This window comes from Anabas testudineus, chromosome 15 (assembly GCF_900324465.2).
Source record: "Anabas testudineus chromosome 15, fAnaTes1.2, whole genome shotgun sequence".
Classification (NCBI taxonomy): domain Eukaryota; kingdom Metazoa; phylum Chordata; class Actinopteri; order Anabantiformes; family Anabantidae; genus Anabas; species Anabas testudineus.
The window spans coordinates 3,977,226-3,991,193 of record NC_046624.1 but is presented as its reverse complement, the minus strand read 5'-3'; the positions used below and the strand labels follow the sequence as shown (position 1 = coordinate 3,991,193).

The 13,968-nt window shown below is 38.0% G+C and overlaps 1 protein-coding gene across 2 annotated transcripts in view; it reads right to left on the bottom strand.

Moving 5' to 3' along the window:
* Nucleotides 1-13,733, bottom strand: part of LOC113159205 (gamma-aminobutyric acid receptor subunit pi) — a 32,002-nt gene extending 18,269 nt beyond the window's left edge. Inside the window, exons 1-2 of one of the 2 annotated variants that reach the window (XM_026355782.1) lie at nt 13,621-13,733; nt 7,235-7,324 (exon numbers count right to left, since the gene is read on the bottom strand). In XM_026355782.1, coding sequence (XP_026211567.1) covers nt 7,235-7,287 — 53 coding nt within the window. In that variant the 5' untranslated portion in view covers nt 7,288-7,324; nt 13,621-13,733. Of the gene's footprint in view, nt 1-7,234; nt 7,325-9,692; nt 9,803-13,620 lie in introns of those variants that run through there. The other variant, XM_026355783.1, reaches the window with a different exon arrangement.
* Between the last annotated feature and the right edge of the window lie 235 nt (nt 13,734-13,968).

The following is a 13,968-nucleotide window of genomic DNA, read 5'->3' as shown; positions in this document are numbered from 1 at the left end:
GCTCCCTAAGCCCCTCTGGATACAAGAGCAGAAGAACTCCCTCGTGCTAAATGCAGAACATTTACCATCTTCATAAGCCTACTGAAGTCAGAATCTTGTCACATAAAAAAGAGATTTTTATATGGTTTCAATCTGCACTCTAGCCTCAAACCTTAAAAACACAAAGCCTAATCATTACCACCACAAGTTAGTTAAAGTAGAAGGAATATATATAATTGTATAATACATTTTGCCTTAATTATAAAACTTCATATTCTTCAGTCTTGATAGTTCTACTAGAGTATTGCTATTTCTTAATTATTTAGAATACCGATGTGTAGTGCTCTGCTCATTCCGTTATATTATTCTGACCTCGTTTTCATTAATACTAGACATAGAAACCTGCTCTGGTTATAAAGTGGCAAAGTGACATTTGTTTGTCACATCTTCAAACCTTCACTACCAGCCAATTAAACTGAAGCATCATTCACTTTGCGTAATCAACTTGTAAGTACCTCTTATATCTATTCAGTGTTCAATGAGTTACTGTGTCTGTACAGTCAGTGCACTTTGCTAAGTGTTTGTGTGGTAACTGTTACCAATTAACAAGAAGCTGCTTTAAAATGAGACAAAGCTTCTGTAGAAGCAATTTGTCTCCTGCAAAGTTTAGCTGTGTGTGTGTGTGTGTGTGTGTGTGTTAACATTTATTATCACACTGGTAACCTGCATCTTGACAACTGAAAGAGAAAACACAGACATATTTGGCTATTGAAACAATAAACAGTGCATGATTTAAATTGAGGCTGGGCAGAAGCCTTCTATTTCTGCACGTAGTTTTTTTAATCATGTCTGTAGATGCTGTGTGAAAAACTAAGTCACTATTTGTGAGGACTGCATTTTGCGTGTTTTAGAGACAACTAATAACTAATTTATTTGTTTAAAAGGTAGAAGTTCAACATTCAACAGTTATGTAAGAAGATATCTCTTTCAAGTCTACATATTAAATATGATGCTAGAGCCAGAAGCCAATTTGCACAGCATAAGGCCTGAAAGCAGGAGAAAACATTTAGACTCTGCTAAAAGTAACAAAAATCCACCTACGAGCACCACAAACATTGTAGATTGCTAGTTAAATTACTACAAAAACCATGTGTAGTGTACAAGTGACAAGTTGTGCTTTTACTGGAAATTAAGTGTCTTGTCTGTTCACAAGGGTCAGTGATTTCCTGAAATCTCTACTGGCTAACTGGCAAACCCATAGTGGAAACCAGATAGTAAGTGCAAGCTTAGCCTGTGGCCAGTATTTAACTGACAGATATGAAAGTGTTATTAATCTTCCAATCTAATTCTGAGAAAGAAAGCAAATAAGCATATTAGCTAAAATGTGGAAACATAAGACTGTGGATGCCATCCAACTGAGACTGACCAGGATTTTCATTAAGAGAAATCATCAAGGATACATTTTATGCCTCTGTGGATAATCGATAATTACTCTTAGTCAATAAGAAATATTTAACCATCCAGAAAAATCCTATCAGCAGGATAATTAATTGTGTTTTCTTTTAAACACCAGATGAATACAGAATTTATTTGCAGTATACAATGGTATAACTGTAATGACAGTGTATAAGCTAGCAATGGTGTTTCCAGCTTCATTTTTATCCAAACTCAAAAAACTAAAAATGTTAATTTATTTCTGAATATGTATGAATAAGGATAGATAAAAAACAGACTTTGATAAGCTGCTGTGCCAAAATATGCATACTAGGGGGAAACTATACTAGAAATAGAAGAAACTAGAACTAATAACAGGGACAAACAAAAGAAAAAGAGACAAAACTAAACTAGACCAGAACATAAACAAAGCCAACTAAACCTAGACATGGAATGATTAAAACTTAGATTAGAACAGGACAGGACAGGACAGGACAGAAAGGAGGTTGAACTGGCGATGTCGTTGATGAACAAACAAGAGCTCAAGAACACCAAAATATTGTTACTGTGTAGATGACATATTTGCAGTCAAGATTTGAAAATGCACATCATTTGATAACACATTACTGTAATGTGACTTTTGCCAGTATTGATAAGTAATTACATGTTTGCAACTATGATAGCTTGATGCAGAATCTTTAGTAGAAGTTACCAACTAGCACCTTCTAATGTTCTTTGCTTTTAAAGTCTTAATTATGTGTGTTTTCTTAACTGGTTTGCTAATGTTAGCCACTGGCAAGTCAGCATTTATGAATCCTGATTTGATCAGGGTTGAAGGGTGCGTGATCTTTAAAATAAAACAAAATAGGATTTGGAGATGAGCTGTTATTTGAAAAATGCATTTAAGTTGAAAATAAAACTCAGTGTCTTGACAAAAAATTTAAATACTTAATGAAGGTAGATAAAACATATACAGTATTTCATTTCTGCTACTGTGTGTTTGTTGTTGTGACTACAAAGAAAGGGTCCAACATTCACACTTAAGCAAAATAGAGCCCCTTGAGTGCTGTGTGTCTGTGTGTGCAGAATGATTATTCAATGTTAGGTGAAAAGTGGCACAACAATCAGTTTGAAAGTGACTTTTAATCATGAGAAAGGAGTTCCGTTGTCCTGAGAGATACAAATTATGCCCTTCAGTTTAGAGTTTCCAAGGCTATCTACTACAGTAATGTTCCTCTTAAGGCAAGTGTGCTCCTTTTACATTAGCTCAAAGGTCAAAATAAGCGCACTGGGAAATATTAGTTAAAATGACACTATATTGTGTTATTATGTTAAAGGGAGCCTTATGATATGAAATAGACCTGAAAGAGCTTGTTCACAAATACTGTACATAAAGTACACGCATAGCTCCCTAAATTCTGAATTGAAGAATTGAATATAGAATAACATATAATAGCAAATACCTCACTTCCAGACAATGGAACAATAGTTTGCAGTGAGCACAACATTTTGTATTATTATAAGCCAGTACATTGGTATATTAAAAAAAAATTATTTTGTGAAATATAAAAAAATCTCATTGCCTCAATATTTAACATAATGAGGCAACAAAAGAAGAAGACAATGTTTTTTTGAGTATTAAAGACTGCTTGCTTGACAGAAGATAAATACATATATCATACATGGATGATTAATAAAGAAATGTTTAACTATTTTGGTAGCTTAAAAATTGCTGCTACCAGTAACACTGGGCCTCTTTCTAAACAATTACACAAGTTAGCTAGCACTTGTAACCCTAAAGGTAATCTAAAGGTAATAACAGCTAAATCTGTTTTCTCCTTTAAGAAAGCTTTTTTATGACATCTAGATCAGATCTTTTGTGTTTTTTGCCTTTCAGCCGAGCTTTAAATGGGCCATGACATCAGCTGTGAAACATCAGTGGTGATATATTTTGGTAACCCTTGACAAGTGACATCAGTGAGCCCCCTCAAGCATTAGCATATCAAGAGTAGTAAAATTGAGGATCACTCTTCCAAATCAATGTGCCAAAGCACTTGTTGGAGTCCAACCTCAGTCTCTTATCTCAAAAAAGCTCAGAGTTATTTTTTAACATACTAACTTCAAACTGATATTGTCGGATTCTGAGTTGATGGTGAAAACAAAATCTTCATACACTGGAATTTAAACTTCTCATTATATAGCCAATCAGTCCATTAATATTAATATTATTTTTTTCATGTACCACTCAAATGTTCCATTATGTGATATGAGGTCAGAGACAATCCAGTTATATGAGCATAGGGGTGCATTAATCTCTCTAGTGACAATCATAAAAAAAAAAAGCAGACACTGAATGGATTTCTATACAGAAGTAAAACATGTCTCTCCAGTAAAAGCAAAAAAGTGCCAAGTGTAAGCCTTTAATCTGCCTCTAATAGGCTTCAGTAAAATTTTATCCATGCTTTCTGTAACCGGTGTTGAAACCATTGCTGGCTACAGTATGTGCAGTATTATGATTTTACTTTGTGTTACTAAGCTTCTATTGAGAGAGATTCAATGAGAAATGAAGCCTGACTGCTTTGATATTAAAGCCTGTTTGTAAATGTGGGAGTCAAAAGAGAACAGACCTTGTGGTTCAAAAACCATTAATAAACCCTCTCTAGGCATTCACAGTTAACTGTAAAGTGTGAAACACAGCACTTTCTCCTTTTTGAACTTAATTATGCTTATACTAATAAGGGGGGAAGAGGGAGCTGAGGCTGAACTAGTAAGAGTGATACTTAGCATTTTTTGGAGATGGTGTTAATTTTTAGCCGTTTGTACAACAGCAAAAGCCTAACAAATACATTAAACATTATGTTTGGTTTCTCTAACTGTAGCGTCAATTTTTTTGTTTGCCCAGCTAGCTTACAACTTAAAAACAAAAGTAAATGTATGTCACGTCTTAGGCTAAGGAGAACATTGGTTAAGTATGAGAGCTGCTTATCCTATCAGAGTATAATGTTTATGCCACTGTCCTTTTCTTTATTGACTTTGCAAAAGTTCACACTCCAGAAATCCTCTTTACTGGATCGCTGGAGTCTTTTCCAAAATGTATTTGCTCTTGAACATCTAACATGGAAACAAACAGAAAATATGACCTATAAAAATACAAATGATGTAATCTAGACAGCCAAACAGGGTTCAGTTAGAAGATTTTATAGGATTAACTAGATGTACATGTCTTTTCATATTTCCTTTACAGATTAGTGTGAATTGGTAAATATAACTACTGTGAGCTCGCTGATGAAGTTAAAAACCAAAATTATTTCAGCCAACACTATCAACAGTTACTGGCTAGAAGTGATGAACATATGTTTGTCTACCTTTGTCTGAATTCAAAGACCAAGGTTAAAAAATTACAAGTAATTAACTAGAGAATTAATCAGTACATGATAAAATTAACTGACTATAAAATGCATGTGTGGTGTGCATCATTTCCATGTTTAGTCAACAATAAGTAAATACTTGTGTATGCCCGCCAAAGTCATGGTTGACTGCTTCAGACAACACAGATTCAGCTTGTTTTACTTTTTTTTTTTAAACTAAGCTCAGCTGTGATTCTCAGCCTCTTCTCTTGAATCTCTTGCTTTGTTCTACTGATTCGAGGAGAGAAAAAACAATGCCCCAGTGCCACTGAGAGTTTTCAGTGCAAGCCAAAGAAACATGAGGAGGACGTTTTCTGAGGTTGGATTGACACTCAAGGCTTTGACAATGTGTCATTATGGAATTCAGCTACATTGGTGGTATGCTATAGCCTCAACGTGTAGCAAGACATGAATCTTTCTACAGACGTCAACAAGCCATTTTTGTTCTTGAGTCTTTCTTCCCAGATGAATGTGCGACTTTCTCGACCCTTAATGAGCTTACGGTACATTGCTGCAACTCGTGACCTGTTACAAGATCAATACTTCTTTCTGAGGTGAGGGTCTTGGTAGTTTCAGCATTGCCAAGGTCAATAGTTGTCTTAATCAAGTTTCTGGGTCAATAATGTGGCCATGTATGTGAAATATATGCTTGTATGGTATTCGTGTTCAGTTTATATTATTTGTAAGCTAAGATGGGTCATGGATCATCACTTTGTGCCAAACTTCATGTGAGAATTGTCAATCTGTGGCAAAATATTTCTCAATACAAGTTTGCAAAGAATTATACAAATCCCCCATCTACAGTAAATAATATAGTGAAAATGTTTGGGTACTCCAAAGAAGTCGCAGTGAGTAAAGGCCAAGGGCGGAAACCACTGCTGAATGTGTGAGATTTTAGAGCCCTGTGGGGATATTGCGTGAGCATCCGCCAAGCTACTGTTAATGAATATGGCCAGATAGGCTCAAGAGTAAATCGGAAAACTGTTGCCATGGTCCACTGCTGCATCCAGAAATGCAACCTAAAACTCTATGATGCGCAGACGAAGCCATACATCAATTATGCGTAGAAATGGCACTGAGTTGGTGCAAGTGCATGTTTGAGCTTGTTTTCTGGAAAACCATCTTTGGCAGTGTCCATCACAAGAGTAACTTTCATACGATTGATTAACTTCTATCAAATTAGAAACATGAGCTGCTGTCTTCTAATGTCTTTTGTTAAGAAAATTGTCAGGTTTAAAGGCAGTACCTGAAAAACATGGCATGTTCATATCCACATTTTCAGCATGGTATTTCTTTTTTCTGATCCATCCCTGTTTCCAGTAGCCAAAAAATACCTCCTCCATCAGGTTCAAGAAAATAGAGCCCAAAGTCAGCAAATGCTGCAAAGCTACAAATCACAACTCAAAATCCCTCATTCAACACTAAATGTAACTTTTTTCCATTTTGCTGTTGCAAGTATGAACTAAGTAGATGTATGAGAAGCCTTTTCATTTTATTTCAAATAGGAGTCTATGAAAAATTATGCTTAGACTTACTTTTGTAAAAAGGTTTGCAAAAAGTCCATAGACACTGTCTTCTGCCTATACTTCTTACTCATGTGATTATTTGTTATTGTTGTGGCCATACACGGTGTGGTTTAAGTTATATCGACCACATTGCAGTAACAACAATGGCAGCACCCACAGACAAGTCACCCAAACACCACAATGATCAATGTTTAAGTAATCTGTATACAGTCTTTGAATACTCACAGATTAATGAAATCAACTCATATCATGCTTGAAAGCCTAAAATTAGGCATATGGCATTCACACTGAAAGCAGACTCATTTGGCAACATAGGAGTGAAGTAAACCTGCTACAGCACATTAATTCTGGGACTGATTGTGCCAAGACATGCTACACTATACAGAGAAGAATATGCTATAGTAGTAGTAGTATAGGAGTCAGTGATCCCCAGAGGGTTTGTCATATCTAAAATGTGCATTTTGTGATTTGGAAACAAAGTGTAAGAATAGGAGAAGCTTCTCTTCATAGTAACAAACAACTGTGCACAAAAACATCCCATCATTCTCTCTGTGTGACTTCTGCAGGGATTATAACACCAATTCTATGCAATGACTGATGCATGTGGGGTTAGATCCTGCCTCATCAGTTCTGCTCAGCAGCACTATGAATATGGCACTGAAATTCTTAATGTTTCTCTGATGCACAGGGAGTTGATGAGTATTGATGGTTTACAAGAAAATGACACAACTGAGTGACTCTCCATCTCCCCCCGTCCACTGCATTTAAAGGTTCGGTTTTGTTGCAAATTAGAACCTGCACACAGCTTGATTATACATTCAGCCTGTTAGGACAACTTTGTAACTGCCGATCACAGCAGTTGTATTTCTCCTTCTTTATCAATCTTACCTGCTAATGAGGAGGATGGCGAACACAGTCCCTCCAGATATGGAGAGTGCCATGGCTGCCAGAAGAGTGAACACACCAGGTGGAGTTTATCTGGAAGAGAGAGCACTACAATTTAAATGGATGCAAGTGATTATAGTGCTTTTAAAAATGTATACTTTGTTCTCCTAGATAGCAAAGTGTTTGATATACCACTACAAAGATAAATCATACTACTTGCTGACCCAGTGACTACTAAGTATTTTCTTTTCATTCAGCAGTAATCAAAGATTGGATGTGCCCCCTTTTCCCTTTTCCTTAATCTTTACAGTTGATTGTTCCACACTATTTTTACTAAGATGATATCTATCACCCAGGTAAGAGGGTTTTTTCTTTCGCAGATTCCTCACAGAAACTGAAATGTAGGAGTGTCTGTTACAGCCCTGAAGGCCTGAGGGACAAGAGCATTGTGACCACTCATTAATGACTTCACCCTAAGCATATTGTGGTTTATTTGCAACGGAAAACATTCAGAGACCAGAATGACTTATCCAACTGCAGTGGATGGCAAGCTAGGATAAGAAAGTATTTTTTGAAAAAGTTGAAAGCAATATTCTTTGGCTGTGCTGTTAAAAGTGAAATTGGGATTTTGACTGCTATTGAAAACATGAGGTAACTGTTTTGAAACATACATACATACATACATACATACATACATGCATACATACATACATAGATAAAACTGCTCATTATTGCTGACTAATTATTGCTGACTAACAGTTTGATATCTAGGGAAATATCATTATTTATTTCTTAGGAATGAGGAGAGACGTTCTGTCCATTAAATATATGGCTGCGTCAGTTTAACACAACAGCAAATACTAAGGAGCTAATGATGTGTTAATTAGTGAGGTGCTGGTAGGTACGTTTTGGTAAAAAGACGGAGATAAACTGCTTTCTTGTTTCCAGTCTTTGTGCAAAGCCGAGAAAAGCATATCGGCTTACTAACTCCTAAAAAGTTAAACTACATTTAGCTGGACTATGCATAAGTCAGCTGTTTGCTGCTTTCTTTCATTCTGTCATAGTGGAGAGAACGAATAGCAAGTATTCAGCATTTTGAAAGAGTAAAAACTGCTTTTTCATTAACTAATTGCAAGAGACTAGTTTATATGCTAAATATCTTAAAGCCTACCTTGCAATGCATAAAAAGGTCTGAATGACATTCAGATACTGTTTAGGGGATCAGGAATACACTTTGTTCGACTTAGTTTTAAGCTGAATACACTATGCAAAGACTTAATTGTACATTTGCTACCTATAATCTGCCTCTTCTAAAACAGTGGACTATATGGACTATGTGCTCAAAACAAGTAGTTTTGAGCACATAGTACATAATCATTTATTTTTTGTTTTCTCGCTATCTGGTGCAACTGGATTCATCTGTCACAGTGTGTGGATAGGTTGTACATCCTTTGGCAGAAGTAAATAAATAAGGCAGCTTTCAGACAAGCCTTTGTGGCCTTATTTCACATTTACAGCGCCCAACCTCAGGCCAACACACCCCCCTAGATAGAGAAGTGACTGGTTGACTATGATAACCCTAACCTTTAAAGTATCAAATACTGTACTTGCTTACTTGTTATTTTAGGAGATGAGCCCACGATTTTGCCCTAGGTTAGGCCGGGCTTCGTCTAAGCTCTGAAATCTCCACTCTTCAGCCCATGTCTGTCTGTTAAATCCCTCATAGCATGCAGCAGGCCTCAGTGACCGAGGTGGTGATGGTCATGCCGCTGTGGGAGGACGAGCTTCCTCCAAAGTGAAGCATGTCTTTCAGCCCTGACTCTAAGTGCTGGCAATTTGATTTTAAGCTGACTTGAAAAGGACAGGGGGAAATATAAAAAGATATGTCAGGCAGGACTGAGTCACCTCCTCTAATTCTCTGGCTCTTCTCTCTTTTGTTGCTCTTCTAGGTGTTTATTCTAGGCATGCTAAATGACTCATCTTGTAGTCAACCTGGGGCCTCAGAAGTTGCTAGGTCATCACGCTATCTAAATTCACATTATCACCCATTATTCATTCTTTTCTTTAGAGACCTGATTTAGCTACTAACTAGCGTTTTGTCTTCATGTTTCATATCACATTTAGTTACTAAAGAGAGCTTGTCCTGTCTTAAGTGCCTGACAGTAATCTGTTAGCAGCTAAGCTGCTAAGGTACTGTGGAACGAAAAAAAGGCTGTTAATGCTAATTAGTTAGCTAACCATCACGGCTATCAAAACAAAAACATGTTAGCACCGTGTTTGTATGCGAACAAATACATACATACTGTAGCTGAAGGCTAGTAGTAGCATGTTAGCACACCACATTATAACAATAAAGGGCGCTAGCATTAGCCTTGCTACATTTTTCTTTTCAAATTTTAAATGGGCTTTTAGCTAATAGGCTAGCTACCTAACAATGCTAAAAATACAGTTTCAGACTTACAGAACAGGCGAACAGCCACTTCATGACTACATCCAAATATCTTCCTCAGTTATTTACTATCATGTGGCTACATAACGTTAATGCTATATCTGATTAAAACTGGGAAGTAGAGCTCCATAAAGTAACGTTATCAGACCTTTGACCTGTGACGTGTCATTAAAACGCAGAAGAATTTAACAAGGTCAATTACAGCTGGGTTGTTTTATGCTAAATGCTAAATGCTAAATGCTAAACCTAACCTGAGTCTGCACATGTATTTGTAGATAGTTACGACAATAAAGGTGCTGCAGCATGTACTTGTGTGTTTGTGTTTTAAGTAAGGATTTAAAATGCCCAGATCCTTTTCTGTTTAGCTGTGAGTACTGCAGAGATGTTGTATAGCATTAGTTTTGTATGATGTCTTTCCAAAACAAACAGGAAGTTAAGATTATACCAGCGAGTCACATTGCACAGAACTGGTTAATGTTGCATCCCTCCAGACTTTATTGTTTTAATACCTCTTTCATGTCTGGATGATTTGCTTAAATTAATCTCATCCGACCAGGCGCCCTCTCTGCAAAGCAGCATTCTTAATCACACAACCTGTCATTGTGTGGCCTATTTAGCCTGAATTCAGTTGATGAAATCTGAAGAATCGAGTTTGATTTCAAGGCTCATTCTTGGACTATAATATTCATTTTGATTACTAATGCTGTAAATGTAAATTTTGGTGAATAATAATTTGGCTAAAAATTGAAAGGATGGGGTCAAACAAGAGATGGCTGGAACTAACACGAGATTAGGATTAGGACTGGGACAAGATAATAAAAAAGAGCTGAGGAAACACTAATCAGCAATCAGCTGCTGTAGAGACCACACATTATAACTCTGTGCTGAGAAGACAGAAGAAAAAAGAAAGATGTATGTGGTTGTACTCCTAACAATGAGCACCCTGTGTATGGAAAGTAAAACCCTTTTATCATCACTGTCGGAACAAAAGTTTGATATAAAATTCAAGCAGAGCGCTTTGTACACACAGAATATGAAAGAATTGTCCCTCACATTCAGACTTCAGTCCCCTTGTTTTTTTGTTTTATTTATTTATTTATTTATGTTTTTTATAAATCTTCACCATTTCTTCAAGGATTCCACAAGTTCCCTGGAACAAATATAGCTCCAAAAAAACAACTAATGTACGAGTGATGGAACAAAGTAATGGAGCATTTCGCTGTGTGTTCGAAACGTTTCATCTCTGTCATTAAAGCCTCTTTGTGATACTGTCAGTGTTGTGTCTTGAAGGTTCTTGCCACAGTCTAACCAGCATTTCTTTTTATATAAAAGAAGCTTGGCTCAGTGCTCCTCAGCTCATCTCCCGACAGCCTCTCTCTTTCTTGCTCTGTCTCTACAACTTATTACTCCGTGGATCTCGGCTGGGCTCACGCCTCTCCTCCACTTTTTTCATCTGTGGCCTCAGAAGCACCAATTCAGGTTCTGAGTCACTTCTTTTTCTCATCATCCCTGACTGCTCTCCAGAGTCCATCACACTACATTATTATTGACATGAAGTGTAGAGCGATGTAACAATGTTTTTAATTCTTACATCTTCTACGCAAGTTTACGCTCACTGCCATCTTTGATTTAGGTGTTAAAATCAGCATTAGCATGAACTATTTGTTCGAGACATGATGTCGCTGAATGTGAGGGGCCTCTTACCAGAGCAACAGGTCAGCTATAGACAGCTGCAGTAAATCAACATCTAATCAAGAGATGTTTCAGATGGTGGATGATATGTGCCCTGGTAAAGGCTGTAGGTTTTACTTCTAAACACGTCCAGTTTGTAATTTCGCACATTTTCGTTCTGCATTTATCTCATAAATGAATCTGTCAATTTATTCCAGTAACTCAAAACGTTATAGATTTCTTCATTATTCTCATTCATGGGTTGCTACTTGTAGGCTGTGTACAAAAGTTGCTTCCAAAATCACTTCTTCATTAGCTCATTCTTCCTCATTCCTCATTCTTCCACTCACTTCCATAACACCCTCATTAGGCTACACTTTGCAATCATCGTTATTTTGCATCATCACTAACTAGGTGTTGAATTGCTCAACAGTCAATTTCCCATCTGTAACATAAGTTTTGAAATGAGTCTGTCAGGAAGAATGGACATTCGGGAGGATTCGGAGGCGTGAAAGTGTGCCTGCAGATAAGCAGATCAGCCTCAGTTGATGCAGTTACCTGCAGTATGGATGTATCTTAGAGTGCATGGGACTCACTGTGACTGCTCCAGTGGTGCTTCACTACTAGATCTCTGGGCTTTGGCCACGGTTCTATCACATGTAAACATTGAAAAGAAAAGCCTGGGGGAAACCAGCTGATGGTAAGACACGTCTGGACACTGTGACAGCTCGAAAATGAACAATACCAGAAGGACTCATGCCATCAGCTTACACTACTGATGACAGATGACAGAAGCCACTGGGTCAAAGCAACGTCCCATTAGGCACAAGGCAGAAATGGACAGAGCTGTTGTCAGGATGCACCCGCGCTGCAAACAGACCTTGCAAATTTACAACGTATGTGCTTTGATTGAGCGCAAATATAAAACAGTACGAAAAAGTGGAGTCATGAGATGATAAGAGATGGGCCCCAAATCAAATGACTAAGATGTATCACAGAGCTGCCGTTTAGCCTTCTAGGCCGCAGACAGCAATCAATATTCAGGTAAAGCAAGAAAAGAAAGAATAATCAATACAGAGACACTCAGCCACTTCAGTACTTCAGTTTGTTGTTTAAGACTCTTTGTTTTTATTCTTCCATCTGACAGGGAAAAGCAAACACCACTCCCAGCTCAAGAGTTGGGATGATAACAGAGAGCTTTTTCCATTATCTCTACACAACTCAACTCATGCAAATCCCGTTCCTCTCCTGCACTGCAAGAGCGAAACCTGAAAGTCAGCTGGCGCTTTATGCCCAATGAGTGATCAGAAATCGGCACCAATTAAGTAATGTTGTGCAATCTGTGCTTATTCCACTGATGACAGGAATGATCACTGTGAATGTAGTTGGAGAAATTAGAATAAGACTCGGGGAAACTCACCATAAGGTTTCATGGAGCATTAGTGAGATTTTAATTACTGTTTTTATCCCAGTGGAATCGTCGCTTGGAGCATTTGTCTACTGACTTGAGAGGGTTTACTGTTCTTATCTGATGCAGAGCTGCTGGGTAATGTAGACGTCACCACTGATAAGAAGTATCTAATACACAAGGTTAGGCTGTCTTATAAATGTCTACAGGCTCTAGGGGTTAACACTGAATCCAATATTTCCCAGTAACACCCACATGCTATAAACACACATATTACTGTATACACCCTGAGGATCCCTGTTCAATGAATTCCCAATTAAAGGTTGCAGAATGTTTGTATGGTCCTGATATTATCATCAACAGTATCCAAAAATGGCCCCTAGGAGAAATAAATCAACAATCAAGAAGGCTTGAGTGGTAAAGAAAAACTTGTTAACCTCCTAACCTTCGTACATTTCAACAAAGAGCTTCATAGGCGCTGGTGCACCAGCAGCGCGCACAAGCAGAATTAATTGAAAGCAGCGGAATTTAGGAGGGAGACGCACACACACACACACACACAGTCGTGCACACACACATGCGATGCATGCATTTGGATGTGCGATGAGCCTGAAATAGTTGACTACGCATTCACATTTTTACAGATTTTCTGACTTAAACAACAATACTTCAAAGTTTCGACAGCGGACTTGCATCAGGCGCCACAGTCCATACAGCGACGCGCCGGCGAGAGAGCAAAAAAAAAAAAAAACGCACGAAAAAGATGCCTCCAAAATGTGGGGCGCAGCAAGCAAGAAGAGGTGGCATTTGAAATAAATAAAAAAACACCCGGAGAAATAAAGTTACATCACGATTTCTTACCTGAAACTGTCGATCGCTGCGAGCATGTCGCGTATGTCTGCGCACCCTGAAAACAAGAGTCCGTAACGTTAGAGTTTCGCCTTCAGATGGCTGTTGTCGCGATCCAGACTTCCATCCAGTTCTGTTAAAGACGGCACCTGCTGATGCGCGCGTACATACGACCGCACAACTGGTTGTGCTCTGTCAGCGGATTTCCATTAAGCACTACGAGCTGGATGCGCCACTGCGCAATGACGCACGCCATGGACTCGCAGATGATTTGGAGTCTCCAACGCTGCCCGACATAAATGCCCAGAATATCTGTCATGGTGATGTCTGCCCTGCCTTAGCCGCACATTGTCTATGAAA